This window comes from Rhea americana, unplaced genomic scaffold, assembly GCF_003343005.1.
Source record: "Rhea americana isolate MKP2758 unplaced genomic scaffold, rheAme1 scaffold_210, whole genome shotgun sequence".
Taxonomy (NCBI): Eukaryota; Metazoa; Chordata; class Aves; order Rheiformes; family Rheidae; genus Rhea; species Rhea americana.
Window position 1 is genome coordinate 1,459,665 of NW_028186259.1, and position 14,384 is coordinate 1,474,048.

At 50.0% G+C, this 14,384-nt stretch overlaps 1 protein-coding gene across 1 annotated transcript; it reads right to left on the reverse strand.

The window, feature by feature from the left end:
* Window positions 1–125: 125 nt before the first annotated feature.
* MCM3 (minichromosome maintenance complex component 3) lies at window positions 126–13,661 on the reverse strand. Its single transcript, XM_085304847.1, has 17 exons — window positions 13,359–13,661; window positions 12,713–12,825; window positions 11,867–12,075; window positions 11,417–11,547; window positions 10,600–10,838; window positions 10,117–10,225; window positions 9,162–9,315; window positions 8,295–8,426; window positions 7,614–7,822; window positions 6,648–6,822; window positions 5,877–6,003; window positions 5,335–5,485; window positions 4,918–5,058; window positions 4,563–4,666; window positions 3,555–3,637; window positions 2,490–2,565; window positions 126–1,463 (listed from the first exon to the last, which is right to left on the reverse strand). The coding sequence occupies exons 1-17, from the start codon at window positions 13,437–13,439 to the stop codon at window positions 1,265–1,267; spliced, it is 2,433 nt and encodes an 810-aa protein (XP_085160973.1). The 5' UTR covers window positions 13,440–13,661; the 3' UTR covers window positions 126–1,264.
* Window positions 13,662–14,384: the final 723 nt, after the last annotated feature.

Consider the following 14,384-nt stretch of genomic DNA (forward strand, 5'->3'; position numbering starts at 1 on the left):
TTTTTTTTTTTTTTTGAAAGCCATCCCTGGCCATGGATGTAGTCTTATAGTCTCGGTAGCTTGAGATTACCTTGCACGTTAATGCAAGGAAATGCGCAGTGATTTAGCTGGTGTTTTAGGAGCCCAGGTCCTAACAGCTTTCACAGACTGGGAGTACTTCTTAAACTTGACCTTTCTTTGCTACAAAAGGTTTCCCATTTGTGGTGGGTCCTATTATATTCATATAGGAGAGATTTCAGACTRGAAATCCCAGGAAGAGGTTCAGGGAATTTAACAACAAAAACCTGCCCACAAACACCTAAATAAGCCCTCCCTTGCAACTGCTGCAGCCATAAAAGACTGGAGACCTATTCTACATTTCCCATGTCCCTCCCACTCGCTCAGGGTGGAAACTTTCAGTAGGGTTGCAAAAAAGAATCTAGAAAACAAGCTGACCCCTCAGTGCAAAGCAACCTGGACTGTACTTGCCCCCGCATCACCAGAAACTGTCCTTTATGAGCCAGTTAGAAAAACAGCGTTGAAAGACACTGCACAGCCGAAAAAGTGCAGGCATTAGGGATGACCATCTTTACCTGCAAGACAAGCAGATCCAGTCTATGTAATTGGGGAAAGAAAAAAAAATAAAGAAGAAAAAACCTTCACTACTAAGAGTGGAGCTCCAACATCACTTTCTCAACACCACTGTATTGAATGTTGGATTCCTAAATCYTTTTCACTCAAAGGCTGAAACCACTACCACCAGCTAATGCACGGTTACAGTGAGAAAAAGAGAAGTCTGTTTTACGCACTAATAAAAAAAGTGGGAGGCAAACAGACTGCTTCCAGGCTGGTAAGTCCCCATTCAGCAAGAAAACGCAGGCTTACACGGGCAACAGCCTGCAGACAGGAGCCCTGCTTTAAAATCAGACAGCCTCAAGTATAGTCAGGCTGACCTACTGAGCTTGCATATGACCAAGACCCAAACTAAAAACAATACATTCAAATCAATAGTTTGCACAAAAATTTTTCTTTTTGGCTACCTTAAAAAAAAAAAAAAATAAAATAACACTCTCCTAAGTTTGGAGGCATGACACTAGGAAAGCTTTCAGAGCTCCCGGCCTTTTTTAGTGCCAGCAATGCACAGGAAGGACTATAAAGTGCACAGACTCAAGCTCCCCAAAGTCCAGCTCAGCCAGACAAGGCATCCATGAGAGGGTTGAAGGCAAATACAAAGAGTCTCCAGATAGAGAAGTCCATGAGAATTYGGGCTCTTCTGCCTAGAGGCTCAGATTAAAAAGATAATGTCATCAGACACCATGATCTGGTTGTCATCTTGCATGTGGGCTAATGCTGCCTTCACTTCAGCTGGAGAGAAGGGCTCAGGGTTGTCCTTGTTGATGGACTCCATCACACTCTTCAGGCCCACGGACTGGGCRTGGGAAGCTTTGAAGACCTCCAGGAGGGCAGCCTTGAATGCTTTCAACCTAGGCAGGCAAGATGGAAAGCAATCCACATCAGAAACCAAATGCAATTCCTTCTCTTCCCACCCTGAGCACCCAGAAGCAGCACCCAGCAGGAGAGCCAAAACTGGAGCAGGGAGCACCTGCCACCCAGCAAGGGCGTGCTTTTAAAGACCTAGCATATCTGGTGATGTCCACAGAGCTGCTACACGCACACAGCCCATCTCAGACCCACAGACACCAGCTCCAGGCTGAACATGGATGGCCCAGGAATAGGGTCAAACCAGCCCTGTCTTCATCCCTTGCACAGGGAACCAACTTCAGCTCAGTGCAGTGGTGTGAGCTCCASCTGGCCAGTCACACGCACACGCAACCCCCAGCACCTTCTACTGACTGTTATTATCAGCTGTGGCACCCTTCTGTCCTGCAGGGTTTCAGCTCTCCAGGACACAAAATAGCATCTGAGACAACAGTTCAGGACAGGATCCACCAACTGAGCTCTAAGCAGCATCAGGGTTACAGTCACATGCCTCAAGGTGAGGAGCTGGGACTTCATACAAAAGGCAGCTTCCTAAACAACCAGAGCTGCAAATCTCTGGTACCTCATGGAGGTGTTTTACAGAAATCCCCTCAGTCTAATCCAGGCTAATCAGCTTGGTTTATGCAGCTGGAAATGTGCCACCACACAGCTCAACACAGTTCTACAGTTTTCTAGAGCAGGCAGACTCCTCACTCCAAGGGCACGTGAGCACTTAGTGTTATCAGCAATACAATATTTTCTCTTGCCTACAACCTCAGGGGAGATTTGTAAGCTTGGCTCCTTATTCTAAAGCCTCCCAAACTCAACCTAGTCACCTGACCATCTTACACAGACAGGAAGCATGTTATAGATCAGCTTACAAAGGAAAAAAAAAATCCTGCTACATTACCATCATGAGTATCATCTACCCCACATCTATGTTTCTATTTCTGCTACAGCCCCTGCACAGGCTTTTAAGCAAGACAAACCCCTCCTCTTCTTCCCCCAGCTTCCACAGCCCCCCAACATACCTTGGGTCAGACAGCTCTGGCTTCTTTGCTTCACCAGCAGCCAAAGGTTCGGGTGTTTTGGGAGTATGTGCCTGGACTGGAACAGAAAGAGGACAGTTACATTCACCCATCTAGCACCTGAACACATAGGGAGTAGTACCACACGCTGCAGCAATCAAGAAATAAGGGCTGCATTTGATGTCTTAATATGATGCAGGCAATGCCAAACTCCGTTGTTACTTTTACAGCAGCTTGGAAGTAGACAATGATCAGCCACAATGCAAATCCAGGAGAACATTTTCTTTATAAGGCTTTGGTCAGCACCCTGCRATGCAGCAACACTATTTCTTCCATCTCACACAGGGCCACAAAGGAATARCACTGCTGGTACTGAGGACTTCCAAACACCACAATCTCCTCAATTTACATTGCTGGATGATGCCCTGCTCCCAGTGCACAGACCCAGGACTCTCCCAGGAGCCACAGGAGCTGACTGCCACTCAGAGACCATTATGGTTATGGGAGGGAGGCAAGATTCAGTTCCACATACACTCCTACATAAAGTTTTGAAGCTCCTGATACAACTGGTAGAGAACTTAATGCTATCAGTGGAGCCCAGAAAGCAATTCAGCTAACTAGATTAAGGTGCCTGCTTCAAGAGTAGCCAAATTGCTCTCCACAGACTGTGTTGACCACATCTCCACTGAGGATGGTGGGAGCAGCAGGTCTGCAGATAGCCACATGATAACCCTGACCTGAAAGCAACCCTGGCCAAAACACAGATCTGCAGCTTGATACAACCCTTTCCCGACTGCAGTGCTAAAGGCTTTACTGCACTCGGTTACAGAAAGACGAGGAAGGAGTCCAGCCTGGGGCTCCTGGAAGTATCTTCACRGAGGCAGCTCATCCACTAGCTGAAAGAGGAGAGCACAGCTGGAGCAGCACTGGGTTTCCAGGTACTGCACTATGTTGAGGACTCTGAGCAGCCCCAATACGAGGTCACTTCTCATTGCAGTGAACAAGCCCATCAGCTCAGAAGGCAGCACCCTCAAAGAGCTGCATGCCAGTGAAAGCCCAGACACTCACCCTCCGGCATCTCCTCCTCTGCGTCACTGAAGTCATAAGGGTCATACGAGTCTCCTTCATCTCCCGAGCGTGCCTTCTTCCTCCTGGATGCAGGGAAGAGAAGGTCACTTCTCTGCASTGAACCACAGACCTCAGGAATGTTACAGAGCTCCTTGAAAAGTCAAGTTACGACAACGCAGGGTACCTGTGTACCTGTGGCTTGCAGGTATATCTAGAGCTTGCCTACCATCAATCCAGCCATAAACCTCCACATGCAGCAGCAGACCTGAGCCATGTGTTCAGGTGCCTACTTATACTGTCACTATAAGCCAATGGTCTCCTGGGGTGCATTGGGAAGAGCGTTGTCAGCAGGTCGAGGGAGATGATCCTGCCCCTCTGCTCAGCCCTGSRGAGGCCTCATCTCGAGTCCTGTGTCCAGCTCTGGGCTCCCCAGGACAAGAGAGACATGGAGCTACTGGAGAGAGTCCAGCGTAGGGCTACGAAGATCATCAGAGGGCTGGAGCACCTGTCCTAGGAGGAACAGCTGTGAGAGCTGGGCCTGTTTAGCCTGGGGAAGAGAAGACTGAGGGGGGGGATCTGATCAATGKGTACAAGTACCTGAAGGGATGGTGTCAAGGGGACGGGGACAAACTCTTTTCAGTTGTCCCATGTGACAGGACAAGAGGCAATGAGCAGAAACTGAAGCACAGGAAGTTCCACCTGAACGCGAGGAGGAATTTCTTCCCTGTGACAGAGCACTGGAACAGGTTGCCCAGAGAGGTTGTGGAKTCTCCTTCTCTGGAGATCTTCAAGGCCCACCTGGATGCAACCCTGTCTAACATGCTCTAGGTGACTCTGCTGAGTGGGGAGGTTGGACTAGATGATCTCCAGAGGTCCCTTCCAACCTTACTGATTCTATGATAAGCCTTGGGGAAGTCAGCCTTCCCTTTGCAAGCAGCCATTACGCTGGTCAGAAGAGGACAGTTGCCCTTGTATAAAATCCCTCCTTCTCCTTGCTCAGGCTCCTACCTTTTCTTCCTGCTCTCCTCCTCTGGCTGCTGATCTTCCTCCTCCTTTTCAGTCTCCGAGTCATCATCTGCCTGCTTTTTGCGCTTCTTCTCTTTCTCTAGCACCTGCAAAATGAAGGTAGGCAGGACTCARCCTGCCTCTGGTGCAGGTAGGATCTCTGTTCCTTCTGCTGTCCCAGAGCATTGCTCTTGCCTGCTCCAAAAGCACACCTGTTTCCCTCAGACATAGACTCAATAACTAAACAAGCCAAAGGGCTTCAGTCCTCCTCAAAGCCCAAATCCACCCCTTTTCAAGATCCCTTTAGGACCTCACCGCTGCTAAGAGACATCTTTCCTCTTGCTGAGCTCAGACCTACCTTTTTGAAGTAGGCAAACTGCACCAGCTCCACAGCCGCTTCCGCATCCTGAAGATCGACTGTCTTGTTCATCCTGGCCTTCGCATGGGCCGTGGAGAGGCGGATCAGCGTCTCCAGGGTGCGGGCCGTGACTGGGGAGGTCTGGGGGTGGAGAAGAAAAGGCTGTGAGGCATCACGTCCTTACAGTGTTCACCTGATTGCCAAGAAGCCCCATGCAGCATAGGGCCCAGCAGGACTCCACATAGCCTGGACATCAGCACCTCAGGGTTGCAAATGGAGGCAAACCCAAAGGCATCTCATCCAGGCCAGGAAATACCCATAATGGGAGAGGAGAGCATTTGCCTCAGTTTCTTTCCTCCTGGCATTAGAGGGAGGAAGCTGCCTGTCTATCATGAGCAGCACAACAGCAGAGCTCACCCTAGCGATGTCAGAGTTCATCTGGTTCTGGCTGCGCAGGCGGGAGTATTCCTCAGCTATGTAGTTTGCTGATTCTTCGGTCAAGACGGGCTTAATAATCTTTGCTACATGGATATATTTCCTCATGAACTCCATGCTGACGATCTTCTCTCTGCAGGAGACACACATASACTCATGTCCCCAAAGGGATAAGCAAAGGCTACCTGCAAAAATAGGGTTGCACGAAGAAAAAAAGCAAGTGCTATCCAATACAAGGAAAATTCAGCTCTAGGAGACATTTCTCCAGCTCTTGATGGTGCCCGGCATTAGGAATCGAGCTCAGAGCAGGTCCCAGAAGGTATGTTTCAGAACTCCCTTTACATCCTGCCTAAACATCTTTACATGGGCTATCTACAGCATCACTGTCCCCCATTCTCAGCCACCACCTGGATGCCAGATCTATCGCATTTTTTGATTCATTCCTCAATTCCAGAAAGCTACCACGGAGCTAGAGGAAGCAGCAGCCACCAGGGCTGTTCCCACTCCATCAACAGGGGACTCACTTCCGCCGATTGGGCCCATGCAGGAGGTCATCGTGTTTCTCATACACTTGGAGCTCCTGTTCCTCCTCCTGTGCGAAGTCAGGGTCCTCCGTTGCCAGGATTTCCACAGCGCTGCCCAGGGGCATGGCTGGGAAAATGGAGAGTTATAGAGAACAGGATTTTAGCCTCTTGCAGTACCACTGGAACAACGGTCTTCTGTGAGCAGGTCGAAAGCCACATRCTAATAGCACTCAGCAAAACCACATATCCCAGCCCCAAACAGTTGGTAACAGGGGGCCACAATGCAGGGAGGTTAGATATAGGGAAAGGTAAGACCAAGCAGCAAGGCAGTTTCACAGCGTGAGGAAGAAGAATCTGTGTCAAGGACTTCCAGCACCATGGCACTGCTCCCTTTCTCATGAAAGGCATAATGCTGCTTTTCCTCACGCTTCCAGCTCCTGGGAAAMGGAGCAAAAACATTCAGGTTGAGCCCCAACACAAGAAGCCCAACCTTCTTCTGCCTCCAGTGACTCAGCCATGGTCAGATTAGACAGAGCTACACAGTTATCTACAGAGGACAGATGGAGATTCGGTGCCTCAGGGTSATGGCAAAGCCATATTCAATATCCCACAGGGAACAAGGGTCCAGTCCCTTCTTGCCTGTTAGCAATAGGGAAGTGACCATAGCCAGAGAAAACTTGTAACTCATGGGCTCCCTATTGCCCAAGCAAGGAGAGAGTAACTACAGCTGTAGCACAGCCCAGGGCTCCCAGATGGTGAGAGACAACTCACCATCCCCATCCTGCTCATTGGGGTTGCGGTAGCGGTGCATTCGCAGGACATGGTCCGAGATCTCCCTGTCTTGCTCAGGGTCCATCTGGTCCAGGACAATGAAGAGCAGGTCAAAGCGGGACAGCAAGGAGTCCTGCAGGCCAATGTTCTCCATGGGCGTCTTGTACTGGTCGTACTGCAAAAGGCCAAGACAAGAGAGTTACAGGAGACGCTCGCAGGCCAGTGTAGGTTGTTAGGAGAGCCGGATRGACCTCACCAGGCCAGGTGTTAAAGGATGGATGTACAGGTGGCCAGACACTGCCTGAAAACTCCAYGTTAAACCCAGTCTGTTGCACAACTAAAGACTATTTTCCCCATCCTGGAAGATGGTTAAAACTCTTATTTGCAAGGAAAATCCATGGGTTTTTTGTGTTCTCTTCTCAGCGTCTGTCTCAGACAGATTGAAGGCCACACACCATAGGCTGCGCACCACTGCCCTCATCCTGGCTGTGCTTCCCCCAGAAAAGATTGGGATGGCCACCTCAGGATAACTACCTGAGCACCACCAGCCACAGGATGCTATCCCACCACCATTCCCCCTCATCACCAAGGGGGAGGATTCACTGGGCTGCCCAGAGCAGCTTTGGCTGCTCTCCAGTCCCACACCTCTGGGGCAGGGCATTGAGCAYCCAGGCAGCACTGAGCCAGGTTAAGACACCCCATAAGCCTCATTCAGGGACTTGAGCACAGTGTAAGAAATCCCATCAGCCCCTCTCACTCCTCGGAGGGCTGTGAAAAATCAGCAGCAACCAAACAACCAGGTTTTTGCCCTAAACATCCCAGTCTCATTAGACCAGTAAGAACCGGGTCACTAATTTGTGGGGGGATCTTTTGGTTTTTAACAGAGGCCTTTTCCACTAAAGACAGCTCCCACCTGCCTTCCTCACAGAAGTGACCCAGYGTACCCAAGCCCTCATCCCCACTCACCCGGCCGTAGACTGGATTAGCCGCAGCCAGGACGCTGCAGCGGGAGTTGAGCCGCGCGTGGATGCCGGCTTTGGCGATGGTGACGCGGCCCTGCTCCATCACCTCGTGTATGGCCGTACGGTCGATGTCGGACATCTTGTCGAATTCGTCAATACACACCACGCCCCGGTCAGCCAAGACCATAGCCCCTGCTTCCAGGCGCCGTTCACCTGGGTAAGGAAGATGGCRACACATAATCCAACAGCCCCCCGCATCTGTTCCCCAGCATCACCCACCACTGCTGCTCCATCCCCGCAGCTGGCTAAGCCTTGAAGAGCAGCAGCCATTCTGGCTCAGCCCTGTCCACCTTCTACTTTCTTTGAGAGCAGAGTGACAGTGAGGAAGAGGAATAAACCTACAAGGAGGAAGAGGACCAGATCCAACCTACTGGCTGTCAGCCAGCCCCAAAGGGGGTAAATCTCATAGAAAAACAGAAGTGCAGACCATCACCTGACAGAGGTAGAGAAGATATCCCTAAACACTATTTTAATTACCATAAAGCTTCTGGCCAGGGCAAGGCATACAGCTGCCACTGCAGGAAGGACAAAGAGCAATCCTGGGCCTTGCAGATACCCTGGCATCACTTCAGCATCAGCCAGCAAGCCTTTGCTACCTTCCAGCAGGAGCCAGTCCTCTCCTTACCAGTTTCTTGGTCTGTGGTGACAGCAGCAGTCAGACCTACACCAGAGGAGCCCCTGCCGGTGGTGGGGATGGCCCGGGGTGCAGTGCAGAGCACATACCGCAGCAGCTGAGATTTGGCAACTGAAGGGTCTCCTAAAACAGAAAATACTGCATTAGAGGGGGCTGATTGGCTAAGAAACCAGTTTTCCAAAGAAAGACCAACAGTCCCAAGTGGGAAGTAAGTTGAACATCAGCCTGCAGGGCATTCTGGCAGCAGAGCAGGCAAACAGCATCCTGGGCTGTCTGAGCAAACTGCAGCTAGCAGGGCGAYGGAAGGAATTCTCGCCTTCCGTTTGGCACTTGTGACACCACATTACCTGGATGGTGTGTCCAGTTTGTGGCTCCCCAGTGAGGAGAGAGGAAGAAAAAGAAAAAAAAAAACATATGGGGGCATGGGGGAGAGGAAGGTTGTTTAGCGTTTTAAAAAAAAGAAAGTGAATGGAAAATCTCCTTGCCTTCCTCAACTACCTAGCAGGAGAAAATAGAGAAGATGGAAACAGACTTCTCCAAGAGGCACTTGTTAACAGGACCAGGGGCAACTCTGAACATAGGAAATCCCTCTCTAAGTATGGTCTAACACAGGGTTAGGGGCCCAGAGATGCTGTGGGATCCCAGCCCCAGAGATGTTCAAAACTAACTGGGCAAGTCCCAGAGCAACTCTGTCTATCAATGGAATCAGCTCTGTTCTGCATACAGCAACAGAATGGGAGGCCTCCTGAGGTCTAGCCTCAGTTATTCCATGAAAATAACACTGAATTTCATCCTGATCCCTTCATCTCACTCCCCACAAGACCCAAYCCATGGTTCCTCTGGCCAGTATCTCCAGACCTATCAGCAAGATGTTGATGTCTCCTCGGATGCGGCTCCCATTCTCTAGGACTTTTTCCACCCCTCCAAGTAACATGCAGAGGAGGGCCTTCTTGATGTACTCATGCCCATGGATACTGGGAGCCAGGGATTTCGCCAGCTGGTCAAAGATATCCTAAGACAGAAAAGGCAAGGCAGAGCCCRTAAGACAGACGGCAGCAAACAAGAACAAGGAATAATTCTTTACAACTCTATTTGAGCACAGCCATGCAAGAAAGGAGCTTATTCCTGTCACAGAACCACACCAGCAAAAGTTATTTACATGACAGAAGACGTTGGTCAGTTTTCTTTCAATCATACTGCTCCTGGTTCTGATGTCCTACATCAGTCACCCCAGCAAGACTGGAAGCAGTGAACCCAGGAGGTGCAAGGCATCCTCCTCTCCAAGATACAAAGCAAAGTCTAGATCACAGGATCAAGCTGGGGCACCCTCCTTTTCCCTTCTTAGTCCAAGACTCATGATTTTGCTGTGTTTTCTTTCAGAGCATCAGTGATCCATACTGTGGTATCACTCTGTTCTTAGGTTTGAGGAAAAAGACAGGAAGGTATTTCTTCTACATATTATTTCTCTGGCAATCAGCTAGCAGATTCAGGAAGCACCACAGATTTCCATTTTCACAACTATGCACAACAGCTGCCAGAAATCAGGAAGCTCTACTGGTATTACAAAAGCAGCAAAACCAAGCCAAAACAAGCAAAAAGAACCCTCCTRGAATTTGATAAAAGTGTGAGCAAAATGCAAAGAAAGCAAGTGGAAGATTCAGCAACATTGTTAAGAGGAGCAAAGAGATTACTCAAAGTCCACCCAAGAACAAGATACCTTCTTAACCATATGCCAAGCTTTAAAATTGCTATGGTCAAACCTCATGCTTTGACACAGGTCTACCTAGAAGGCAAGCAAGTATGATTTAAATACCTTGGAGCGACTCTTGCTGAATCTCTTGATCTTGGCCACATCAGCAGCAGAGTAGAGAGGCCGAATGTCCTTGCTCATCTGTTTTACATGACAGGCAATGAGGATAGTCCTGAAAAATAAACACCATTATGGTCAGGTCTGCAAACCCCAGGGGCCCACAGGTCACAGCAACAATGCAGCAGAAATTTCCACAGAGTCACCATTTGCTCCAGAAAGTCATCGTGGAGGGCTGAAAAGCTCCAAGAGCTATAACTCTCCTCTGTCTTTGCCTAACTGGACTAACTGGAATGAAGCATCTTTAAGAGTGTCCAACCACTTCTGCATACAGCTGGACTTCACAACTCAATACTGATGCTCAGGACCTGGTAGCAAATCCAGCTCTGTCATGGCTACCTAATTGCCCTATCTCACCTGCCAAAGAGATGACCCTACTGAAAAGGGTGAGCAGCCTGGAGCTGTCCTTCAAGCCATAAGATGACTCACCTGAATGTCCCTGAAGTATAACCCCCTTTCTTTCCTGGCAGGCAGCGGTATGTCCCAACCACCTGGATGCGGTCCCCAGGCTTCACTTTGTCCACTAGGTCGTCATCTAGAATGACATCCACAGAGCGTGGCAGCTGCCCTGCTGGTGCCTTCTCTGGCATCTCCTGGATGGTGATGGTCTGATGATCCTTGTAGACTGAGAGGCCAAACTCTGTCTCCAAGGGGTTATTCTCTTCATCCTAGAGGAACCATCATAATAAGACTAGCACCATTTTTCAAGAACACTGGAAAGACATGCTGCACCATCCAAAAATGCACAAGACCACTGAAAAGGGTAGCTTAATTAAGACTGCCAGAACCTGGGSATTGCTAGCTCCACAACCTAGCTGATAACACCCAGTAGTGCTGGTACACTCTCTCTCCAAAACCTGTTGCTAATATAGGCAGCAATAACACCATCCGTACTGAAGATGGTATGCACACTGAGGACATAGCTCAGATCAACCTTCTTCCACTCCCAAATACAGAGCAATCGCTCTGCCCAAGGGTGCGCTCATCCTCCAGGAGGACACAGACATGCTCACGCTAACCCAGGTACCAACAGAAAGAAAACTGGTTGGAAAGCTCTATGAAMACCAACTAAGTATCTCACAGCAGATTATTATAGCATCTGAATTCCCAAACAAAAGCTATATTGGACTACGTTGGCAGAGGGAAAAAGAGATCCCCAGGGATGTGGAGATAGCTCACAGACAGCTCACAGACAGTATGTTCCCCCCAGAGGGACTTGCTGACACTTCTCAATAGGCCACTTCACCTTTGTAGGGTAAACAGAGCTGGATGGGAAAGCATCCAGAGACGTCATATCTGTATATCGACGCTCAATAGTTTTCTTAGTAGCTGGGCAATAATGGACACTCCGGACAATCTTTGGACGAACCAGAGAACCTGAGTTTGGAAGAAATGAGAGAAGAATTGGGGCAAAAAAAAGAGTCTCATCCATGTATCAGCCAACAATACCTCATGGGATTTATGTTCATAACTGCACTTGGGACATCTGCAGATATRCAGGGTTTGTTCTGTGCCAGAATTTGCCATCCCAACATTCAGAACTTGATACAAGTCCCAGATTCCCCCTCATGCATGTTGCCAGAACAGCTCCTGGACGAACTATAGCCCCTCCACAGCAAATACCTCAACCCACTGCCCCTCAGTGTAGGTACACCTCGGATATCCAGTTCGTACCCAATCACACACCCACACTCACACTTAGTCACGATGCCCTCCACACAGACGATGCAGCTAAGGAAACAGGCAGTCAGTGTCCGGGGCGACACATGCTTGGAACCAAAGCTGCCCTCAAGCCCAATGTAAAAGTCCTCATATTGCTTGGCATAGGTGGCRTCAACAGAGGCGACAAAATCCTTCAGAGCACGCTGGAAGGCGATCAGCTCYTCAAAGGCATTGCTCAAAAGCCTGAAACAAGGAGGTGATGTTGCAGTAAGATCAGCAGCAAGGATCAGGTGCTACTGGCATGCTAGCAACCCCCTTCTGCCCTCCTCCATCAGTAGATATAGGAAAACACTCAAAACTTTCCCACACCTCCATACACTTTGAAAGCTTACTAGGAAGCTGGGGGGGAGGGGAAGGAGGATCTCAAAACAGAAAAACTAACAAAAAAAGCCCATCAGCTCCCTTATAGTCAGCTGAACTCCCACTAACAGCCAGAGGCTGTAGGAGCAGATTCAGCCCAACCATATCTGCAAAACTTCACATGCTCACTGATGTGCAAGTCTGGTCCAAAATAGTACCTCAAAAGGAGACATTTTATATCATGYCAACAACCCCAAATTGCTGCAAATACTAGAACTAACAGCTTTTACCAAATCAAGGGTTTGCAGGCTTTGGAAGGAATGGATGTTATGGGGGAAAAGACAATGCTCATCTTTACATGGGAACCAGCATTCTCGTGGTCCACAGGGCAAGGTCTGGCCCTTCCTTGCCAAATGAGATATACAGAAAATAGGTTAAACTTCCAAACCTGCATGGTGTCAGAGATGCACCCCACCACCCCACTCAACATCCATCCAAACATAGCAGAGGTCCCCCTAACCGGTTGGCTCTCTTCTCGTTTTTCCTTCGCAGGTCGTTGATGTTGACAAGGAGGCGGTACTGGTTGTCACTGATCATGTCCCGGACTTTGCTGTGGTAAATCCCTTGATCTTCCTGCAGAAGAAATATATGTTTTAAACAATCAGATATTACAAATGCAGCCCAGCAAGATGACTCCTGCAAAGCATCTTCTGCAAAGCATTTCTTGCTTGAAGCCTTGTAAAAATGCTAGTCTCCATATCAAAGCAGATTATCACAAGGAAGCACTCATGCAATCCTTCCCAYGTGCCATAAGGGAATCCTCTTTTCCCAAGGACTTCACCACTGTCTGTTACATTCTTGTATTTAGAAACCATCTTTATCAGATCTAGGTTGTCTGAGACAGGTTTGAGTTTGAACTCAATCTGAAAAGCAGCCCCTCACCTTGCCCAGCTCCCGCGGGTGGGATCCCCACGTTCAGCCTGGGACACGGGAGAGGGACGGCAAGGGGTCAGCCCGGGAGAGCCCCCGCTGCCGGCTGCTGGATCCCATGACGGGGGCCCAGGGGGGAGGTGGAGGGGTGCTGGGGGCAAGGAAGGAAATGCCCTAGGGTGCCCCCTGCTCCATGCAATACCCTCCCTCCAACGCAGCCCCGCTCCCGGCCTCACCTCATCGTCCAGGAAATCCAGGTAGTCGCGCTGCGCCTCTCGCAGCTCCGCGTCCTCCAGCACGCCCGCCGGGGCCGCCATGCTCCCCGCCGCACCGAGAGGCCGGGCGGGCCGCGGAGATCCCGACCGCGCCGCGGCAGCAGCAGGAGGAGGAAGGTGGCGAGGGGAGCACGGACGGCGCTGGGTGAGGGCCCGGGGAGCAAATCTCGCTCCGCGGCAGCGCCRCGATCCGCCGCCGCCGCCCGGTGCCGATCGCGCCCGGACACGCTCCGCCCTTGGCGCCAAAACTGCGCTTTCCCGCCACCGCCGGGTACAGCGGGGGCGGGGGGAGGTTCCGCTTCCTTCTCACCGCCGCTTCTCATTGGGCGGCGCCCCCCGCGCCGCCGAGCCGCCAGCCAATGCGAGAGGCGCAGGAATTCGCGGGAGTGACGCGCCACGGCGCTGGCCAATCAGCGCGCGGAGGGGCAGCGGAGTTGCCGGGGTGTTCCGCGCGGACGCGGGAGCCGCGCTGCTCGGGGGCGGGAGTCCGCGGCAGGCTGAGAACAGGAGGAGGTTGGGGAGTGTTTTTTTCGTTTTATTTTTTTTAACTTTTATCTTTTTTTTCACTTTTTATTTTTCTTTTGGATTTTGAGGAGATCTATTTTCGGGTGTTTTCACCCCGAAGCGTGCAGAGTAGATGTTTCTTTTTTCCTTTTAGGGGACAGCTTAAATTCTTACGGGTATGTCCAAGATTTTAAATTGAAGACTTGAGATATAATAATAATAATAATAATAATACAGGTACTGCACAATTTGCAGTGAAATGGCGAGCTTTGAGCATGTTTTTTGAGAGACGTCGCAGGCAGAAGTCACAGAAAAGGGAAGGCAGTTGCACTTCTTAGTATCAGGTGTCCAAAAAGCTTGCTGATACCCCGTTAAAAATATTCACCTTAAAAATAAGTATCTAAACGCGAATACTCCGATGATTACAAAATGAGTTGCGAATTAAAAGCTAGAAATGCTCTATTTATTCAGTAAGGCATGCAA